At 37.6% G+C, this 23,952-nt stretch overlaps 1 protein-coding gene across 2 annotated transcripts; it reads left to right on the forward strand.

The window, feature by feature from the left end:
- The first annotated feature begins 8,693 nt into the window (after positions 1 to 8,693).
- Pomp (proteasome maturation protein) lies at positions 8,694 to 21,330 on the forward strand. 2 transcript variants are annotated; one of them, XM_089237249.1, is made up of 6 exons: positions 8,694 to 8,824; positions 13,063 to 13,186; positions 16,118 to 16,178; positions 19,044 to 19,145; positions 20,750 to 20,843; positions 21,135 to 21,330. In XM_089237249.1, the coding sequence occupies exons 2-6, from the start codon at positions 13,089 to 13,091 to the stop codon at positions 21,203 to 21,205; spliced, it is 426 nt and encodes a 141-aa protein (XP_089093375.1). In that variant the 5' UTR covers positions 8,694 to 8,824; positions 13,063 to 13,088; the 3' UTR covers positions 21,206 to 21,330. The 2 variants fall into 2 exon arrangements, with proteins under 2 accessions (XP_089093375.1, XP_089093374.1); XM_089237248.1 differs by having other exon boundaries at positions 8,718 to 8,855.
- The last annotated feature ends 2,622 nt before the right edge of the window (positions 21,331 to 23,952 follow it).

The following is a 23,952-nucleotide window of genomic DNA, read 5'->3' on the forward strand; positions in this document are numbered from 1 at the left end:
ATTGAGAAATTATTGTTATTTGCATATTTTTTTGTAACTCAAAACCAGTGGTTCTTGACATTTCTTCCATCCTGAACCCCCAATACAACACCTGGTCAGGAAGTGTGCCGCTATGCACTTAAAGATTATGGGGGGGGGGCTGTTGTGTGGCTAAAGAACCGATTATCTACCCAATGCCACAACTAGATATTCTTTGACAGTCAAACATGCATTATGCCTCCCTCGTGTAATTTGGAATAATTTTAAAAGTGGAAATTTAACGCTAACCCCCTCCCCTCTGGTCCAGTGGCACTAGATCCCCTGCATTCTTCCTCTGGGTTGGGGTTGTGTGAAAAGCCTAGACCAAAGGGTTCAATGCCTGAATTTTAGATGTCTTGGCATCATCCTGCAGCAGGGCCCCTCAGCTAGAATCTTTTGCGGACCGCACTATAGTGAATTTACAGTATGAAAAAAAATTGATAAGGATCATCCTGGGCTGGAGCCCTATCAGCCCCCAACCATGAGGCCATGGGTCTTGGACAGAATTTTAAGCTCTTTGCTTTGTTAACATAAGGCAAATGTTGAGAACGTTAAAGTGAAAATGTAATAAAAATATTTTTATCCCGTTTTCCAGCCCCTAAAATTTAGCAGCCCAGTGCGACCACACATTCCCAAGTTCTGATGGAACCAGAACTTACAATTTAAATTCGTTTCCGAATAACTAAAAAAAAAAATGGAGCTAGAAAACCTTTCCGATTAGCAGAAAAATGTTGACTTTATATTCAACTATGGAAGTGAGCAGTTATATAATAATTGAAACAAGATTAAGGTTTGGTGGTTAGGTCTATGTCTTGAAGAACTAATGGCTGCGAGATCAAAAAAAAATTTCATAGCTAGAGTTCTGTTCGTTATAATCAATATTAAAACATAATCACCTAAAAGACGTTTTAGCAAATAGAGCAGCAATTCTCTGCAATTTTATAACCTGATAGAACAAGAAATTGGAAATTTGTTTATAACAGCAATTTTCCTCGTTATTGTAAACTTTAAAAATTGTAAAAATAAAGCTTTTACTGTATTTTTTATTAATGGAGCCCATTCATTAAGTGTGAGGGCCACCTTAATGTATCAATCCCACTAGGCACAGCCGGGAGGGGGCCTTCTTGAGTGTATATGACCATGACAATATGAGATGAGAGATGCGGTGATAAATAGCTGATGCCGCTTGGACGAATTTCTCATTTTCCAATGGGAAAAATTCGAGCAATCAACAAGGGCCTCGTAGTTTCAGGGTCCTCTAATTAATGATTTGCCCGTGTCCCTTACAATACAATACAATAATAATTATACAGGGCTCTCGGCTACTATGACCATCCCCTGATCATTAAAAAAAAAAAAAAATTGAGAATAGAGATGCCAGGATCATAACAAAAACATCTAGGAAATTAGAAAAAAGAAATTATGCCTATCAATTATACATTAACAGTCAATAATAATAAAAAAAATAATAATAATTGTCAAAATTGAATGATAACAAAAACCATGAATAATACATTGTCGCAGGTGATGACAACAACAAAAGCATAAGAATCATAGCACAGATAATGACAACAATAAAAGTATTGAAACAAAGCAAAGAATAGTAATACTGAAAAATTTATACACATACATATATATATATACACACACACACACATATATATATAGTGAGTATCGATAGGATGAAACTTGAATACCAACAACTAGACGAAACGGGAACTACGAGTGACGAAACGTTCAAAGAGAGGAATAATAATATTAGGAGGAGTCGACGCAAAATCTCGCCAACAAGAGACCGGAAAATGAAGATTGCGGAAAGTAGCATTACGCACAGAATCATAATGACTGCAATAAAAAAGAAAATGAGAAGCAGTTTCCAAATTGTTACAATGGCTACACAATGGACTATCCGCCCTATTAATGCGATGTAAATACTCAAAAAGAGGAGCCCTGTTACAGAGGAGCTTGTAAAACATATTTTCAAATTTACCGGACGAAAAAAAGGATGAATACAATTTGCAACAATCATAAAATGGACGGAAATCAGGAAGTGTATTTTTAAGTGATTGAGTGAAATATTTTTTATATCGGGATTTAAAAATTGAGATCAGATCTTCTGGGTAGAGGCTGGAAGGGGTTACACGCTGAGAAGAAGCCGCAGTGCGAACGTGACTATCAATAATCTCATTAAAAGTAATGCCAGAGTGACCAGGGACCCAGATAATAGAAATGTGATTAGAAAGAGAGCTTGTGAAAACAAGCTGGTAATAAAGAAGAAAAATGACTGTAGGAGAATGGAATGAGAACGCTCGTGCTGCAGAAATAACAGATTTGGAGTCTGAGATTATGACAATGGGTTGCCGAGAACCAGGAATAAAAAATCGGAGGCCAAGAATGATTGCAAGAGCTTCCCCGGTAAACACAGAAGAGCTAGAATTGATAAACCATGTCTTGACGACGTTAGTTAAGGGACAGAAAGCACCGCAGACAACTTGATTTTTCTTAGAGGCATCCGTGGCGATGATGATGGAAGATGGGTCCAAGGAGTCTAAATAGTGCTGGAACGAAAGTTGCAAAGAACCATGGGGGAAACTTTTCTGAAAATCCAAGTCATCAGTGATGAAAGAAACGTTTTGAAGATGCCAAGGGTAAAAATCAAAAATAGGTTGAAGAGTGCTTGTAAGATTGAAATCAATAGTCTCGGAAAAATTTTCCATTTTCATCCTCAGAGGGGGGGCTAAACGTCTGAAACCTGAGTCCCACAGATTAGAAGGGCCCTGGGAGGGTGACGCCGTTGACCGAATGCAAGCAGAGCCACATCGAGATGAAAGGAGTTCAGTAAGAGTCGGTAATGCCAAAATCATTCTCATTTTGTCAATTCTAGTAGATATAGGTAAACCTAAAATCGAACGCAAAGCAGAGTGATAAATAATATTAATTTTAGAAAGAGATGAGCGAGAGGAATTGAACCAAGCATGTGCACCATAGCATAGAAGACCAGACATCATATTTAAGATAATGGGTTTCGTATACCTGCAAGGAACATTTCGAGAGCGGAATGCGATGGACCGACAAATATTTAAAGTAAAAGTGCCTTTAGTTTTAATTGTACTGAGTTGTTTCGCCCAAGTCAGAGATCTATCAAAAAAGACCCCCAGAATTTTTATGAAGGGATCAAAAGGAACAGACACTCCACCAATTGTAAATGTAGGAACATGAAAGGAACGTTTCCTAGTAAAAATTGAAAATTTTGACTTGGGAAGGGAGATAGTGAGACCACTGTCTTCAGCCCATTGCATGGTCTTAGATACAGCGAGAGTAAGAGAAGATTCAGCGGAGGATCCATCCGAACTACTTGCGGCCAGGAAAATATCGTCCGCATACAAGAAGAGATGAATGTTAGGAGGCAAGTATGAAGGTAAATCAATCGTAAATAAAGCGAACAGAAGAGGCGATAAAGAAGAGCCTTGAAGGAGACCAGTAGTAGGAGAAAACGTACTGGACTTCCTGCCTCTCCAGTGAATAAAATGGAGACGGTTGATGAGGTATTCATAAAGCCACGATAGAAATTTCTTATCGAACCCCATTCGTGCTAATTTGTTAATTAGAAGATCATGACGAACCGAATCATACGCTGCTTTCAAGTCTAAGGCAATGAGATACAAGACATGAGAGTTCTTGAAAGCATCCCAGATAGTGGACACAATGTCTCGTAAACATGATTCTGAACCAGTTTTGGGGCGAAACCCATAAAAGCAGGAAGAGAACAAATTAAATTTGAATGAAATCCAATTTAATCTAAAAAGAATGAGGCGTTCGAAAATTTTGTTCACAGTGTTAATCAGAGTGAGAGGTCTAAAAGCGGAGGGTTCCGATGGTGAACGGCCAGGTTTTGGAATAAAGACAATTCTGCCTTCCTTAAATGAAGGAGGGATATAATTTGATGACCATAAATCATTGAACGCATGTAGAAATTCCAGACCTTTTTTTGGAAGACTTTTATAGACTCGTAGTGGGATACTGTCTGGACCCGGAGTACTCGATCTACCAGTCCGAAGAGCTCGCAATAATTCTATATTTGTAAACGCCATATCCATATGTTCACCGAATGAATGAGGGGGCCCCACAAAGACATGAGGGGGAACCCTACGACCGCACGGGAAATGATGATCTCGGAAGAGGTCAATTTGATCAAGAGCGTCGGCATAAGAGTTTTGGGCAATGACAAAAAAAAGATGAGAGTTATCAAAAGATTTGTTTGCGACGTATCTATGACGTCTTAGTGTTGAATAAATCTTGGAAGGCGGAGAGAAAGGAAGTATCTCATCTGAAAGAAGTTTGACTCTCAGAGTGCGAAGGTGGCACCGAAATTTAGCAGACAACCGTTTGTATGAGATCCAGTTGTCTTGCGAAGGAGAAAACCTAAAATGACGAAAGGCCAGTTTTTTCTCCTTAAGGAGAAGACGCCCATCTTTATCAAGAGAAATACGAGGGTAACGAGGGCGCCTGGTGATAAAGGAATTATTTTGAACCATTTCAGAAATGGAAGCATAGAGAGTATCAAACGGTGCGTTAGCGGAAACCCTACTTAAATCTTTAAGTAAGGATGCCCAACGAATTTTGTATGAGTAGTAGATATTGGAACTTGACAATGAGGAGAATGAGATCATAGCAGGAAGATGATCACTACCAAATAATGATGACAACGGTGACCAGGATAGTGAACGATGAACCTCAGGCGATGAAAAACACAAATCCAGATAGGATTGCGTGGTAGCACCATAATAGGTAGGGCAAGTAGGAGGAGTAAGGCAAACATTATTGGATAAATACCAGTTATAAAGAGCTCGGCCAGCAGTTGAATCAAAATGCGAATTCCACGCAGAGAAATGGGTATTAAAATCACCAAGAAGAACAAAGTCCCCGGAAATAAAATTGAAAATTTCATTAATAGCTGTGAAAGAGAAAGGAGATGAGGGCCGGTAAGCATTGATGAGGTATAACGGACGATCTGTAAAAAATATTTTGACAATAAGGAGTTCAAACGATGAATCCACTCTTTTCCAAATAAATTGGGAGGGGTAGATTGAACGAACCGCAAGTACAAGACCACCCCCGAAATCGTCAGGTCTATCAGCACGATAGATATGATAACCCGGAAGGAAGAAATTTTTTGATGGCTTCAAAAAAGATTCCTGAAAGCATAAAGCATCATAATCTAACATATAATTATGTATCGCTAAATATTTAGATGAAATACCCCTAACATTCCATGAGATAATCTTGATATTACTGTCAACATTATTCATTACATAGCAAATAGTAAAAAAAAAAGGTAAGGAAAAAACAAAAATAACCGACTTTAGGGGAGGGGGAAAAAAAACAACAAAACAAGTTTGAGCACAATAACAATGAAATCTTTTCACTGAATGCAGAAAGAAAAACAAGGGGGGAAAGAAAACTACGCACATAACAAAGGCAAAAAAGACAAAAAACATCGCTATCTACTTGATAACGATCGGGTGCGGGGGCACTCAAGTTCAGGATTGGGGCTCAGACCCCTTTTTTTGTCTTTTAATTGTTCGGCGTTGCTTCGCTCTTTCCGCGGGCGAAATGGAGAAATCATTACACTCGAATTCACTAGAAACATCGGAGATTAGACCTTTCTCAGATGATAGTGTGTCATTAACGTTTATACCAGAAGGACCGGAGGCCTCCATGTCCACAAGTGCACCGTCTGAAGCTGGCATGCACGTATTTCGGAGTGATGACTGAATTGAGCTCACGATCACCGGTATCAAGGATTTAATTGAGTTGTGGAGAGATTCTTGGAGACTGGCATTTAGCTCCTTGAGAACGATTTCTCTAAGAGCGTTTACCTCTGCATGAACAAGGGATCTGATCTCTTGTTTCAAAGAGTTAATGTCCGACGAAGTTGAAATATTGGCTCGACCAGCATACGACGTATCATTGGATTTGCACCTGGCTCGCGCAATGTTTATGGGGACATAATTTTCAGCTTTGTATTTGAGGACTTTTGCTTCAAAAACAAATGTCGGGCAATTACGGTCAGTGGCAAAGTGAGAAGCTTTGCAGTTTATACAAGAAACAGAGTTTTGACATTGGTCATAGTCATGGTTATCGCCACCACACTTTTTGCAAATTTGATTAGTAGCTCTGCAAAACTTTTTTCTGTGCGAATAGTTAAAACACTTTTGGCATTGTTTTGGTTGATCTATGAAACGGCGTGGATGGAAAATTAGGAACCACAATTTAACCTCACTTGGTATATTTTTACCAAGAATCGTGACTAATACCGTCTGCAAGGGATTATTGTCTTTGATGAAACGACGGACACTGATAACCTGGAGGTTTTCACTTTGGAGCTCATCTGCGATTTCGCAAACCGGAATATCAGTAGGGACATTATTGAGAACAAATTTAGATGAGATGGATTCTGTAAGAAGGAAAGGTTTGACAGGAATATCAAATATATTGACTATCTTCAAGATCTCCTTAGCTATTTGTGGATCACCTGTGGTAATCAGAAGCTCACCGGCACGGGTGAAGCGAATTTCATGAATATTTTTGGGGTTTGAAATTTGGCCACAAATGTATTTCTTCAAATCAATAGGTCTTGTTTTCGGAATAGCTTGCGGACCGGAAAGTTTGAGAGTAAAAAGACACGCTAGTTCGGAATGATCGATGATATCCATGTCGCAAATCGAGGACGACCAAACATTAAAAGGGTTAGGCACCTTACCTGTGCTAGACGAAGCGAAGGTCTCTGACTTGGCAGAATTCATGGTTGTTTGGAACACTTTAATACTATTATCCAGAAAATCTATGAAATTATCCTTGTTCTTGCGAAGGGCATTGTAACCACGTGGGGGAACAGAGCCCTTACCTTGAGTCCGAACTTTATAAGATTTCACTTTAAATCGAAAAAATAATTTACGAAATATCAAAATAAATAATCACCGAACCACTAGAAAAGTATAGAATAATTCAAACACGTTGAAAGGAAAAAACGAGAAAAAAACAATTTTTTTTTTCCGAAAAACGCGAATTAACACTAAGGAACTACCACACGTGCCTTCTCGGCACCACACACAAAAAATCCGTCAACAAAACATGTTTTCTCCCGTGTCCCTTATAGAGACAAATTTATGGTGTTGCTGCCCTTGACCCATCTTAGTCTAGTTTCCTTGATCACTCATTCCTCCAAATCGGCCGTCCTGTAAATATGTGTATCTGTCGTTCTATAGGTCCTTTACATCATAGGTAGAGATTTGAAACGGGGGCACAATGATGTTGAATCAAATGTATTTGCATATGCATTTGGTCATCTGCCTCCCCTCTGTTGCCCCCTCCATGTCTTCACCCATGAATAAAGGAGGATTAAAATTGGGGGGGGGGCAATTACAAAGATGTACAGTTGACCAAGACGTGTATGAACCGCTTGATTTTAAAAAGGGGCTTCTGACAGTTTTGAAGTGTCCACGAAGACCTTTTATAAAGTCAAGGCGTTCATAAGTACTAACATCGTCTACCCCCATACCAGTTGGGGGGGGGGGGGGGGGGTCTTAACACATGGGCCCAAACCCCGGCAGTCCTGAGTGCAGAGGGGTGCCTCATGAACATTAGATCTGGTTCAGATTTTTTAGAGTAAGCATGAAAATTGCCAACCAGGGAGGGTCCCTCCAAAGTAAGGGCCAAAGAGACCATGCCCGAGACCATGATGCTCCTAATTCTCCCCCCTCCCCTCAAACTTTCAAGTCCATCTTTGCCTCCCTCTCTCTATGAGCGCTTAATTTCACAATTTCCCTGAGTATTTCTGTAATAATTAGCGGTTTTGTTCATTTCTGGTGACAAATTGGCGTTCCCCCCCCCTCCAGATCCCAGATTCCCGTATGTTTTCAGAAAAAATATGGTCAGCTTAACACATGCAATTTGCAGTGTATGCCAAATATTCCAGCTTTTGCTGCCATCTACCCAGAAATATGAGAACTTCAATAATGAATCACGAACAGAAAAATAGCGCGATGCTGTCATCTATTATGTAAAAAATGAATGGGAAACTAGTGCTATTTTACACCAGTACTATTTCTCATTCATAGATGGCAGTACATTTCAAGTTTCAGTGATATTTTTCAATCTTTGATGAAGCCGTCTCAAGATTGATTTGTCAACAAACACTGGTGTGCTTGGTGAATTTGCAGGCTTTGATGGAATGTTCTTGACGACCATCGATGTAACAAACTCTCCCGGAAAAGCGCCAGTATTAGCAAAAAAACGCGTCAATGACAAGTGCAAAATAACCTATATGTATTGGTAATAACATGGTCGGTTTTGACTTACTCTTGTTTCTTTCGAAAGCTGTACGACTTTGACTGTACAGTTTTCTAGTGTGAAAAATATCTCCTGGAGGCACTGAGCTATAAGTAACTTTACTTATAGCTCAGAAAACAAGGAGGACATGTTTATTGCCATCTAGTTTTAAAAAATAGTGTTAGATGTTTGTTTCATTGTCCTTTTTTATAAATATTAGATGGCAGTGCATATTCCATAATTGTTTTTTTTCCCGGAAGATATTTTTTTATAGTCTGCCGATAGATGGCCAAATGCTGAATAAATTTTCTGTTCAGCTAAGCTCATGACTTTTTTCCTCATCAGGAATTTTTAATTCTCTGTTCGTGGAAACGAGGAAAGAACTCTCCCAGCCAGGGAATGGTCTCTGCAGCCGATAGCCCTGCTTAATTCAACTGTAACTGTAACTGTAACGAGGAAAGAAAAAGAAAGTGCAGTGAGTTTGCGATTTTTCTCTAAATAAAACGGTATAAGCATATTTATATATTTTTTATTTATAATTGTAATCAAGTTTTGAAATTCGATTTTTAATATATTGTGTTCACAACATGATGTTTATAAATATCGGTAGTTATTACTTAGTAAAAGTATTCGATCAATTTTGTAGCTGTCATAAAATTTTCACAAGAACAGGGGACCCCGGGACTTCGACGGGGAGGGGTCCCTGAGCAAAGCATGAATAGCTTCACCCTCCCCCACATTCTGTGCTCCGGGGGGGGGGGAAGAGTCAAATATATTTGGTCAGTTAGTGGATTTATTTTCAAATTATAATGCCACACTTCATGGCTCTCATATCCTAGGGCAGAGCCTCCAAGCCAGATTTTTCACGGGCCCCCCTCCACAGTGATTGTATACGGTGAAAAAACAAAAAATGGTGGTAATTGTTCCTGGCTCCCAGGGTTTGAGCTCTATCAGCCCTACCTTTGTGGGAGGCACATGCACACTTTCCTATGCCCTGCATAAGAATGTGTTGGTTTAAATTTTCTCCACCCTACATCCTAGAGTAGCGTTTCCAAAAATCTCCAACTCGGGGCGATGGACAGGCACTGATCTAGAGCGATGTGGGAGGAGCAGTTTGCATTAGTTAGTTTGTTCGTCCCGCTTACAGGACAGACGAATTGTCCCATACTATTCAGCACTTGGGAGGAGTGGTTGTTCCCATTGAAGAATGGAATAGAGGCAGGCATCTTCAGCTATAGAGTAAATGCAGGTATCTTCAGTCATGATTGGAATAGATGCAGGCAACTTTAGCTGTGAATGAAGCCGAGGCAGACATCTTCACCTTCATATGGAGTGGATCTAGGGCAGTGTGTCAGAAGCAACATGTTGTGTAGGAGCATTGGATCACTCCATATTGTATAGAGCAGAAAAATTTCAGGGCTCCCACTCGTCCTACTTTTCGGTAAAATGTCCCATTTTTGTCCTCCTTTCTTGGTTTTGTTCTACTTTCTAGTTTTTGTCCTACTTTTCCTACTTTTTTACCAAATCCTATCAACAAAATCTGTGTAATTGATTTTAATTGAGCAGGAAATCATTGATATATTGCCAAATATTACAGATGTTGAAGAATGCAATCAATGATTCTGAGCAGAAATTTTATCATTTTTAAGGTTATTTGGGGGGGGGGGTGGTATTTGGTTGATTAAATTTTCATTTGCTTAGTTTGAGGGTTCAACAAGTATAGTAGTCATTAAAAACTTCTGTCTGGATGGGAAAAATAATTTTGTATTTATTACTTTGTGGTCTTGGACAGTAACTAACATTCAAAATTACGGTGCAAATAGGTGAAACAACAGTTTGCATTTCAAAGCAGTTAGATACATAGGCCTATTCTAGGTTTGGTGATTCTGGTGCTACCCAATAGCATTCAATTATCTTCTGTATTTTTAAGGCGCGAACAGGCATAAACAATATTTACAATGTGCTCAGCAAAGAGCTAGAAATGGAAGTGCTTCATTTGTCGAAAATGATTACACTGGCATTGAACAGTCAAATGTGAACAAATCCCTTTAAAAAATGATGGACAACGCAGTAAAACTATCTGGTTCACCTTGCTTTATTTACATTGGATCTTGTAATCTACACATTTTGCACTGTGCTTGTGGAAGTGGTCTTGAAGGAGTGTCATTCTTAAAAAACTTGCGTCTTCAAAATTTGCTGTGCCTTGTCGAAGAGAAGGCCTCCTCTGAACTGCCCTCCTCTTTTGGATCTGTGCTTGATGTTGGAAGGGTTCAAGGTGCGGTAGAAGCTTTGGTATAGTTTAGGATCCTGTGGGCTGGCTTGAGTGGGAAAGTGGTAGATTGAAAGGTTTGGGAAACCGTGAAACTGAGTTTGGTGGTCCCCCCGGCTTTTCATGGACTCTGTAATAAATGTATAGTTTAAAAAATGAGATTCATTTTGGTTAGGTCCCTGTCATTTTACCGATTTTTTTCTTTGACAAGAAAAATGCCCGAAAGCATGACAAGAAGCCTCCAAGAGTGAAGCATACTCATGGTCTTGGATGTCTTGCCAAATAACAAAAATTGTCAACACGTCGACAAAAACAAAAAAATTCATATAATAGAACAAACGACAATAACAAAGCATTCTTGGATTAAATAGGGGTATCAAGATTAAAATATAACATCTTAGACCAGATACAGGATTGAAAATAATAAAAACCCAGACTTTTTTTCAAATAATACAGTGATTAGGGGCAAAAAAAGTTTTCTGTGTTCAAGAAAAACAAAGTAACATGCTGGAAAAGTATGTAAGATACAACAAAAAAAGGAAGAATAAGAGCTGTAAATTTCCCAAGATTAAAAATATAACATTCCCCTAGATCTGATACGGAATTGAAAATAATAAAAACCAGCACACTTTTTTTAACCCGGGAGAACTCGCTAGGTTTGCTATTGCTAGTGCATGAAAACTTGCATGCTGAGAAAAACTCTTTCACTCATTGACAGTATGTGACAAATTGATCGTTATTGTCACTTGAAGCACGCTGATTATTGGGACAAGAGCTAAAACTCCTACCTTTCAAAACAAAATATGTCACGGCGTAAGAGATGCAGCGTGTTCTGCCTTGTTAAATAGTACAACGGTCGGGGGCAATAAAAGCTCTCTGGGTTCAATAAGAACACAATTGCGGGATTAACATTATAACGGCTAGTATGCAAAAAAATTGATAAAAATAAAAATATGAATGTACAACCTAAGAGAGCAAATGAGGTATTCCAATGGGAAAAACTGAATGAAACATAGGGGCCGTTCAAATATAATGTCAACAAATTTTCAGACATTTTTGACTCCTTCTCTTCTTTGTCAGCAAAATTTTGTCAGTTCTGCTCCTACCTCCTAGTGCACATTGGGGGGATCAGAGACGAGTCCCCCCCCCTCCCCTAGATGAACAGAAATTTATTTTTTTAATGCAAATAATATTTTTAAAAAATTAAAATTTCAAAAGAAAATACCTTTATATGTTGTTATATTTCGGTTAATTTCAATAGCATTTGAAGGCTAAGAATTAAAAATTTCTTTTTTAAGAAATTCGTTGTGACCCACCCTCTGAGCCGTTTAAGGTTAAACCTTGGCCCGCGGACCAAATGTGGCCTGTATCCCTCAAACCTAATTTTGTAAAAATGAAGTAAGCACCACAATTACAGACCGTGTAAGTCACCTGTATCATAATTGCAGACCATTTAAGCGGCCTGTGGCACATTTTCTGATCACTCAAGTATTCCCATGGCACACAGATAACTTAAGTGACCCGTAACACAGTTCCAGAACACTTAAGCGATCTGTGGCACATCTAGAGATCCCTTGAGTGACATCTGGTACAGTTTTAGAACACTGGTGCAGCACCCAGTGTTGCTCCTACATCTTTCTAGTTACCCGTGGCACATTCCCAGATTACTTGAGTGAACCACAACGTAATCACGGATCACTTGTATGACACGAGGCTTAAGTGCTCAGGTCCAGAGCACTTAAGCAGCCCGCGACACATTTCCAGATCACTTGGATCCAAGAAACATTTAGTAAAGTGGCTCTGTAGGGAACTTATCAATAGGGATAAGTGCCCTACATGTGCCAACAAACTAGCAAAAAGTTTTACTAATTTTTTTTTTGGCGCACCGAGTAAGATGCCATTAAGAATATTTCATATTTTTATAAAGGGTCGATGATGTAAGCATAATAAGCCCCACCACCTTGTCATCAAAAGTCAACATATCGGAAATCCCCACCCACCCCTCATCGATGGTAATGTACCACTTGAATGACCTCATACTGGGAAAACAGTATGTACAAGAAATATATAAACAGAAGAGAAAAAAACTCCACAAATATCATCTCAATCAATTTCAAATGCAATGCTCTATACAAAATTATATCACTAGCGACGTCTCTAAGGGTGACTTCATGCAATAACTGCAATTTTTCAGCAGCTGTGTTGAAAAATTCCCCCCAATGTTTCTTTCGTGACTGTGGTGGATGGGCCAAGGGATGTAGTATGGAAAATAGGGACTTGCATCAAAATTATACTGATAGTGAACCAAAATCATTCCTAATGACTAAGTTGTTTATTCAAAGTTGCTGAGTAAAGTGAAATTGGCTGAGCATATTAAATTTTCATTTGTAAAGTGACTAACCATGTTTTACTGTGATTATCCACCTGTTTAATATGCATTACAGGTCTCTACCTAAAATATATAGAAGCCATGGATTTTCAATCTGTGAAACCTCAACCGAAACCATCAACTCAGGTTCATTTACAAGAACGAGGAGAATATAAAGTTCACGAGACTATGACTGATGGGTAAAAATGAATCAAATATTTAACAAGTTGTGTTTGCATTTATGATCTTTTGTATCATAAAAATTAGCATGCTCACATTAGAGAAAGATATTGACTCTTGAAAGATTGGACTGGACCAGTGTTCCTCAAAGTGAGCGTTGCCAACCTTTGTCTTGAGCAGTGGTTCCCAAACTTTTTAAGTGTGACCCTCCTCCCTGCCATAATCAACTTCATTCGAAATAAGAGCTGCTGGCTGTAAGTCACTGACAGCTATTTGTAATCAGATGATTTTCTTGATTGGCTTCTTATTGTTTTTATGCGCATAAGATAACAATATTACTTTTTTTTCAGATTGTTCAGCAATTGTCACATTGACATGGGAAAGCATGCAAGTCACTAAAATCAAATTTTACAGAACATGTAAAAAGCTCTGTGCCAAAGCCCTTACGCTTAACACATTCTTTGGAGAGTTGTAAAAACTAAACTATTTCTTATAGCAACTTACTAGCTTTACCATGCCATTGGCATGGGTTCTTACTACCTTATCTGCAAAAAGAAAATTCTGTTTTTGTGGCTTACATGCTTTCCCATGTCAACGCAACAATTATTCTAAAACAAGTCCCCTCCCCCCCAAAGCTAGAATCCTTTCTTTTTAAATATTGAAATTGCGGGAAGTTAACCTTTAACTGGTCTGGTGGAAAAAAAAATTGCACTGAAACTCTAGTGGAGTCTGAGGAAACCCTTCCCCCCCCCCTCCCCCGTCCAGGAAAATCAGATGTTGGTACAAATATTTACATTCAATTGTGATATAAGTTACATAAGTTACACACATGTGAATGTTATTTTGCACAGTCTTGGCCAATACGTGAGCTGTGTTCCAAGCAAAGGAACTTCTCACACCGCATGCAAGAAAATTTTGTCTTTCTCTCGAGGGCACAGCTGGAAACATCCTTTTCAAACACGTGGAGCTGGTCATTCCTGTCTTTGGTTTGTCTCCAGCTTTAATCTTCATTGCAAGTTGCTGAAGCTCCCTTGAAGGATATCTGGTTTCTTGCTGACCAATATGCTCTTTGATAAGAGTCATGCCCAATGAAGTCAAAAATTTTCTTCACAGCATCATTTGTGCTGTTGAATTAGACTTGTAGTTTGATACAATGGCACTTTTTACAAAGGCAATGTGCAACATTGTGAAGAAATAGCCATAGGACATCTCCTTGTGTGTCTCAAAGTTGTATATGTGCCACACAGCTGGTCAAGGGTATCCACCCTGCCCTTTGTGTCTTTTTGAGCAGACACACATGGCGAACATCAACTTTTGCAAATATTACAAAAATGTAATGCACAAAACCGGGAGAAAGTTTCTCAGAAATGTTTACTCTTCAATGAAAAAAAAACCTGAAAAAAAACAAAAAACACATTAACATAAACACTTTTGTGGGGTCTCGCACACCTACGACTGCTCTCAACTGCCAGACAGCGCAGAATAAATTCAAAGTAATAGCACTTGCAGAGCCATCTGTAGGCTGCTAGCGAATACCAAAACCAGCATTGCCATCTGTTGCCTAGTTAAGGAGGTACGTACAGAAAAAAGATTGCATGGGGTCTATTCGACCCATTTAATTAATATTAAAATTAACTTCATTGGTCAATTCCATCCCATGATCTACAGGTATCTTAGCCATGCATTTGGGGGAAATGTTTTTTCTGTGGATGGTTTGTACGAAAGAAAAGAAAACTAAAAATGAGAGAAAGAAAATAAATGAGTCAGAACCAACAGCAAATATTTCCATGGAAGGGATGCACTAATAGATGACATAATACTTAATTGCCTGCAGGTGGTTTAAGAATGGTCGAGGTACAGGTTTTCAGTATTAGAAAAGAAGAGTACTGAGGGTATTACTCGGTCTTCAAAAGGGCCCTTTAAGTGGCCATAAAGTAATGAAAGGAGTGTTGAATGATGGGAGGAATACAAGTTTTATGTTTTGTAGGCTTATTTTTAAATGGTAAAAGCAAGTCTCCACTTTTCTGTTTTATTATTAGCCTATTATTGAACTGGACCTGAACAATTGCTTTGAGAACGATTGTGATAGCTATCGACGCAATACAATTGAATGTATGTACCATTGTAGGCCTGTAGCTCTCTGTGGCGAGACTTTTTAACAGGGAAGTTTTATTTGTATTCACACCTCAAAGTTTGGTACCACAGAAAACCGACTTCAGCCAAACACCCTTGTTGGTGCAGTAGGATTCAAACCTTTGAATCGAGTACAGAAATTTTTGGCCCACTGTCTGATCTACTACTAAGCCACAGTGTGCCTTATCTACATTCCTTTGCAGAACTTATAATGAATTCATACATGTTGTGAACCCGACGTAAAGTTTGTTTCTGTGTAATGCTTGGGATGTGTGGTTCTGCCATCAGTTTATCAACTATGAGTGAATTGTAATGATTGAATAATTGTATCAAATAATTGTCTGGCCTACTACATAGTCTTAGTATTATTATAACTTTGTTTTAACTTAGATTAATGATAATGAATGGTTCAATGTGTGGTTCAACATGCTATCTTCAAAATATGCAGAAAAAAGGAAATTTAGGTGGTAAAAACATAACGTAAACTAGGGGTTCTTATACTTTTTCCATCCACTGCCCCCCCTTTCCTTTATCAATCCTTATCTGTGGCTCCCCAGAGCAGTTTATCAAAGAATCTCTTCGTAAAACCTTTGCCTGGGCCACCGTTATGTGGTGCTCCTGACAAAGGTTAGTGGTGCATAGTTTAGAACCCCCCCCCCCCCCTCGACATAAACTAAAATCCTGATAACTATGAAACAGTTTTTCCACATGGTATTGATATGTTCCATACAAAAGTGATAATATTTGTGATTCTAATATAAGCAGCATCTACTGTATATATATATATATATTTTTTTTTTTTTTTTCTTCTTCTGCAGGTTTTCTTGTGTCAGGGCTCAAGTGGCTGCTCCACATCCCATAGAAGCATCTGAAAAAATTGTAATTATATTTTTAAGAATTTTTACTCATCATAGTTTTATTTTTTTTTTTTGTCCCATTTGTGATGCTTTACAATTTATTTTAAGCAAAAGATTTATTATGATTTTTAGGAATTAATGGTGAGGTATCAAGATTTCCTATTCTTTTCTGATCTTGCAGGGGGTCTGTCCAGACTTTTTTTGTTGAGTCCGGTTTTTGTGAAAATTATCCTTATTTTTTGTGAATAGGATCAGTAATTCTGTGGGAAGTGAAGTAATCTAATTGATCTATCAGAAAATAAATGAAATTCCAAATTTATGGTTTCATTAATTTTCATTTTGTTAAGGGTTCGTTTTTCAGGTCCAGAATATTTTGAAGGTTCTGGAAATTGGACCCAAATTTTGGCTGGACAGACATTACCTCTTAGAGATAGAAAGCCTCAGCGCGCTACTCGTGGCGTCAGTAAGTAGTCAATTTTCCCTCAGAATCTTCAGGGAAAAAAATTCCCTGCTCGATCATTGTGCGGAAAAGAAATGATCTCTCAGAATTGGCGATTTCTATGCCCCATATGCAATCACCATGCTGTATATGTGAACCAACCAGGAAGATTCTATGCCAAAATAAGAACAAACGAAATAGCATGCGGTGGTTCAAAAATATGGAAAACTTTCTAGGTAGTTTTAATGACGTTACAGATAACTTTCAAACGGTGCAAAGGCCACCTATCTCTAGGAGCTGCTGGGACAGGCCCCTGTCTTGTTAGAGTAAGGTTCGAGGAAGTTTTTATAAAAAGGGAGATGTTTTTATGCTGTTTCCAGTTTGGTAGATTTTTATTTAACGTTTGAATATATATACACAAATTTTTATTTTACATTTTGAAATTCACTAGACTTGTACTTTGATAGTTTACTATATTTTTTTACTATTCTTTTTAATTTAAAATTTATCATTCTGTATGTACTCCCGAGAATTTGACACATTTTATAGAGGGTAAAAGCATATTTATAGGATATTTTTAGTAACATGAAAGATAATAAAAACTTGCTTATTCCTTTCATTTATGCGGCCAATAATTTACGAAACAGGGGTCATACATTTTTTTCTATTGTATCAATGGCTATCGCATGGGTAACAAGACAGTGTACAAGTGGGCCCTTATCTTATCCAGTCCCCCCCCCCCCCCCCCACCATACCATTCAACAGCAAGATACTTCCTGCTTATTGAATGTATTTATCGAGCAAATTTAAATTGTGAGCAAAAGTTTTATATAAATAAGATTGATCTCTAGACTTCCTGAGCCTCTCTCTTGTTAAAAGAGGAGGGTCCATGCAGGTACCACGTCGAAATCATTTGGCCAACACTAATCGATGTACTGATGTTCTGGCGTCTTGTTCTTATGCAGAAGTAAAAGCTTACATATTTACGTGTTTACTTTCAAAAATCATAGTGCCAGAACCCCACCCCCTTCCCCATATACCAGGCCATGCCTAGCTAGGCCCATGTTGTATCAAGATGACCTTTGTTAGATATGTAGTTGTGCTGGAGTCTGAAATTAATCACACTTTTTTCACAATATTTCATTCTAAAGTTTTTGTTTCTTCACATTTGAGTTTCTTTTCGCAGCTCTTTGTGGCATCAATAATGCCACCTGCTATGGCTCCCCTTCCATTTTATTAGCACTTGTGGCCCCTATTGAATATCCCAGGATCACAAGGGAAACAATATGATCCGAGGTTGAGAACCACTGGTGTAAAATATGTTCAGTCTACTGGTCAGATATGCAATATGACTACTGCTCGCAGGCCGCAAACTGGTGTAACTAACTATCGTGTTATTCCGATTGATACTTTACTTGACAATTCTTATTCACAGTGGCAACTAAAAAAATTATATTGCATATATGGCAATTCTTCCGATTTACCCGGAAGCCTGTTTTTTTTTTAACCTTATTAAAATTGGTTGGAAATTCTTCCGATTTTTTTTATCTTTATTTAAAATTCCTTGGGAATCTTCAGATTGTGCTGCACAAAAATTAGAAATTCCTCGGTCCTTGCAAACCTAAATAACGGTATTCACCGACAGATTTTAACTGCAATCCCAGGTTAAAGAATTAGAGATTGACATGAATTTGTTCAATTCGGGATTTTAACCAACCTGTGTCTATCTCTAATCCTTTAACCCACAATTGCAATTAAACTCTGTCAGTGAATATGGCCGTTAATCTACAGGTCTCATACACTAGCATTGTGCCACCAGGTTGTGACTAATCTGAAGATGATATCACTCTCCGTTATTCACACAAACATTTTTAATGACTCTTCAGATTGTGCCATCTGGTGGCACAATGTCAGTGTATGTGAGCTATTGACTGAGTTAGGTCAGACTGTCCATGTACAGATCCCGTTCAATGCATACAATCTCTAAGGAAAGAAGTTTGTTGCTTTTATAGCGGTCTAACACACTCACCTGGCATGTGAGAGGATGTGGGTTCAATTCTCCCATAGGGACAAATTTTCTTTCCCAAATTCATCTTTGCATCATTAGCTCTCGTAAAAGTTAAAAGCTCTCGTAACAAGAGGACATCTTTAAAAAAGTCATGACTGAATACCCTGGAAAATATTGGGTTATGTGGTCATCCTATGCCGTCCCTCAAAAAAATTCCTATCCCCCCCTTTTTTTAAGCACAAAATATTTTGTCATGTTACAAACTACAGGTTTTTCAAGTCTGGGAATGGGCACCTATGCAACTGCCAGAAGGGCAGATCGGACATGGTAACAACCATGTATCTATACAACAAAGGTGCCTCCCAAATGGTACTTGAAAATTGCTTATTTTTTCAAGTTTTGCCTTGTACACATCTCAAGCAACTTTTTTTTTTTAACAGTTTAAGATTAACAGTGAAAAGATGAAACTTGCCTGCTTGAAATCTGCCCAAGGGATCCATGCCCCTCTTAGAATCATGATGGAAAAGAAAGCTGTTGCAAAGGTGTGTTTTAACAAATATTTATTTCAATTGCTTCATTTGTTTTTGCGTGTAATTTGAAAACATTGATGTTAATTTTTTTTTGCCTAATCTGCCTTTTGTCATACCAATTTCTTCTATTCATTGTTGGCTTGTGTTTTATTTCCATATTACAGCTTTTGAGACATCAATTCTGGATGTTTATCAGTGATCGAGTGATATCACATCTCCCAAGTCCCTGGGATTCAAGTTGTTGAAAAACTTGGGCCTTTTGACCCAGTTGAATTTGAGTAAAAGCTTTCTGTGGGGGGTTCATGAAATAACATTTTATGTAATTCACACCCCCCCCCCCGCCAAATTTTATGTATTTTATGCTGTATAACCATGGTTGGCAGGTTTTTTGCAGTTTAAACCATGGTCATGTCAGAAAACCTCGCGTCTAAAACCTCAAATATTGCTTTTCAATTTTTTTTAATTCCCATTGGTAATTAGTGACTATTTTAGTTGCTTGGAATGTAAAGTCTAACAAATTCATTAGAAACATCACAAAATAGATGAGGGTCATTGGATTTTCTCCCACCATTCTTTTGAAAGATAACCAGTTTATATCACTTTTGGGAACAGAGCAGGGGTCATGGTTAGTTTGTTGTTGTTATCAATAGATTGCACAATAGTGTTGGAAACGTGAGGTGTCAAATTCTTCTTTTCACATGGCAAAAATTTGTATTGCTTACAAATCTTGTGTACAATCATTGTTAGTTCTCTATACTCTCTCTCTCTTAGAACACCTTTCAAATAACAATGTATTCATATTAAAAACTTGATGCCGTATCCTGACACAGCCAACCCTAATTATTTTTTTAAAACAGTTGGTGGTTTAAAATAAAAATATTTTTAACAGGGCTTGATAAATAGAAAAATAAATTGGGCACCAGCCATTTTCTAACAGGGTTTTTTTTTTTTTTTTTTCCAGGGCATTGGTGACCTTTTTCAATTTTTATGCAAATTTGGAAATTTTACATTGTTCTCAAACTCCAATTTAGTCTTTGCACGCACTGAAAATTTCAGGCGGCAATAAAAATTTTTTAGTCCCCATGGCTATCTGGGATTTGTCAAGCCCTTATTTTTATAGTTTTTATTAGTCATTAGAAATGCATACTATAGTCCGTTTCAGGTTAACTTTGCAGTGAAGAGGAAGCTACGAGGGAACCTCATCACTCATTGCTATGGCAACAAAAGCCTCTTAACCAATGTATCGATGGGCGGCCTCGGTAAGGTATGGACGATTTCTAGGATACCGCGAAAATGTCGTTGTGGTTGCTATAGATTTTTGGATAATGGTAACCAATATTTTTTTCTAATTTAAAATTTTCAAACGAAAAAACATCGGTTCAAAACGATATTTTTCCTTTTTTTTTCACAAAATCATTAAAAAAAATTGAAATATTCTATATAAATGATCATCGTAAAGCTCTGATTTATGGGAACTTCATTTTGCAGCGAAGGAGTACACTCTCTACCTTTCTCTCCACTGCAAAGTTAACCTGAAACGAACTATAGTCATAATCATGCTACTTGATGTAATGATCAAATATAATGATCATTGTAAAAAAATATATTTGTGATAGGTTCAGCGATTACCTTTCTTGCCGAGTTCTAATCTGGCTTTGGAGACACTCGAGGGAACTGATGAGGTTATCGTACCTGAAGATTTGTTCTATGGTGAGTTTCCACCCTTCATTTTGACTCGTTGCGGACTAGCTTTTGCCTTTTACTAATGTGTTTGCTTTTTTACAGAAATTTATTACCTTTTTTCTACACTTTCGAAATTCTTGGTCTTTCTATAAATAAATATTGTTATTAAATAAGAAAAGTTATCAGATATTAATCAAGTTTGCTGTGATTGTGTGCCTATTCCCAACTTATTGATCACCTTTATTTGAGCTGCGGAAAACATTTGTTTTAAAATATTAATGCTAATGAAATGGAATCTGATAATATATTTCCTTGCAGATCCTTTTGAAGGAGTCGAGTCTATTGCACCTCCAAGTATGGTCATGGATAAGCATCTGCATCTATTTTGAGATCATCGTTTTCCATTACCTTTCATTTTTGGTTTCGAAAAAATGATTGTTCATTGATTAATTCATGGACTTGAATGTTTGTATTATTTAACACATTAATAAATGTTGCAGAATTTTTCTTCTCATTATTGTTCAACAAAGAGTCATTTTTTGCAAAAATGACACTTTTAGATTGAGAGCATATCTCGCCTATTATACAGCCTTTGAAGAAGAAAAAAAGCAGCAATGATCTGCTCTTTATACAAAACTAGCTATAATGCCCGGCGCTGCCCTGGTTTTCTTCAATGAGGTTTTTGGATCATGTGATATCCTCCTTCTTTCTTTAAGGGACATACTAACCGTGTCCAAGTTAACCGATATGGTGACTTCTGGCACAACTCATGAAAGAAAAAACAAAAAAATGAAATGGATAGGTTTTTTTTTCCTTAGGTAGCTAGGTATTTTAATTTTTTTCCCTTGAACTTCAAGTGGAACTTCTTCAATGTACTTTAACGGGCCCATAATTAATTTTAAAACAACCTAAACTATGTGAATTTATGCAGCTGAATGTTAAAGGACAATACGGAAACATTAATTTTCACACGCTTGAGAAGATACAAATAAAAAGTTGAAATCAATGTTATTGCATGAATATCCAACTCAAAAGTAGGTCCGGCTAATTACTTCATATTTAATTCTCTGTTCTTCGTATATATCTCTAAGCGAACTTAATATTTCAAAAATCAAGAATTCAATACAATTTTTAAAATTGTTGATGTGACAGAAAACCCCACTAAATTTCCGCATTTCTACAGTAAAATAGGCAATTTTAACACTGATTTCTGTGGGGATGATCCTTTGCCTGATCCTCAGTGATGCTGATTGACATCTATTCGAAATGCCTCATTACTGGCAGGATTGAAAAAGTGGCAAACCATTATAAAGGCATAAATTATTATGCATATATACTGGCAACATTAACGAAGTGACAATCCATATACACGTCTAAAATGCATTGCTAGGGAACCATGGTAACTAAAGTAAACATTCTGAAAGTGATTGTTGAGGCCCCGAAATCATTATTACCTAACAGTTTTTGCCCAATTCTAACAAACTTTTAAAGTAGACTCGTTCAAGTCGGGTCCTGTTTGGTAAATATGTGCAACTAGCTATAATACCTGGCGCTGCCCAGGATTTCTTCAATGAGGCTTTTTGGATCACGTGTTATCTCCCTCTTTGTGGGACATACAAACTGTGTCCACAACTCCTGAAATAAACAAATCTAGATTTAAAGAAACGTATAAGTGAATTCCCCCCCCCCCCGAACTTCAAGTTATCTATTTCTGCCTGTTTCAGCTTCCGAAAATGCTTAATTAAAGCTGTGGAATTTTTTCGATGTACTTTTTATGGGCCCATAATTAATTTTAAAATATCTTATAACCCACATGAATTTATGCAGTTGAATATCAAAAGACAATACAGAGACTAATTTTTTACATGTTTGAGAAGATATCGATAAATCTAACAACTATGCCAGACACTTGTTGTGTTATATAGGCGTTGCCGACCACAGTGCCGTACTCTGATTGGTTCCATACCTCTTTATTTGCATACGCATGCCTGTACCAGTTTTTTTGGCTCTTCAGTTTATTATACATATACGTACAGCATTGAAGAAATGACAAACCATTGTAAAGGCATATACACGTCTAAAACGCATTGCTAGGGAACCACGGTAACCAAAGTAAACGTTCGGAAAGCGATTGTTGAGGCCCAAAACCATTGTTGTCCTACAGTTTTTTACCCATTTGGGGCATATTTGCCCTGGTCTGACAAAATTTTTAAGTAGCCTATCGTTTAAGTCTGGTCCCATTTGGTATATATGCAAAATTTGGCGACGACGGATCTAAAATTCTAGATTTGTATAGAGAACATACACACACATAGAAATTCAATTTTATATAAACAGAAAAATTATCCCTTTTTTATTCGTTGATTTCAGAAGGTTGCACGTAGCTGAGAAAAATATATATACCCTTATTCTCTCATAAGAAGCACGATCTATAGTGGAACCTTTCATAATGGACATTCCGGTTAGTGGACACCTTCACTAACAAACATTTTCTCGAATTATAAAGATGGGGCAATGTATTTTACTATTCATTACTAGACACTCCTCGTTAATGGATAAAATTTTCGGTCCCATAGCTGTTAGCTGTCCATTGTCGAATAGTTCTACTGTAAAATATGACTTCGAAAGCGCTTCTGAAAAACATACCATTTTCAAAAAATCCCTTGACACCAATAGAACAACCGCTTTGTTATTGTTCCCTTTTGAATGAAAAATACAAAAGTGAATGAAAAAGGTGAACCCCCAAAATAGAATATGCTGAAATCTGCCATGTACATTGTAGAACAATCTGGGAGAGTTTTAAGAAAAATGTAGAAAACAATATTACGGGAATTTTTACTGCAGAACATTTCCAGTCAGCGGAGGGCTTGTTGTAAAAAATTGTGCTTTGGGGAAAGGTGAAGGTGAAAGGTTCTTTTTGGTAGAAACTACCAACTTTACATTGTATTACGATTTCGACTGAAAGTATTCCCATTTGAATAAACCGTTTCATAATCCAACAGAGCTGACCGTTGCAATAGAAAAAAAAACAGTGGAAGTGTTCCTTTTTCAAAAAGAAGCTTTACAATTAATCATGTACAGAAAGGGACATCAAAATAGCTTTTGTTTATTGCGGTTTTCAGTAAACAAAAAGCGA

This window comes from Pholcus phalangioides, unplaced genomic scaffold (assembly GCF_987345545.1).
Source record: "Pholcus phalangioides strain wild (caught in Gottingen) unplaced genomic scaffold, Ppha-v1.0 ptg000002l_1, whole genome shotgun sequence".
NCBI classification, from domain to species: domain Eukaryota; kingdom Metazoa; phylum Arthropoda; class Arachnida; order Araneae; family Pholcidae; genus Pholcus; species Pholcus phalangioides.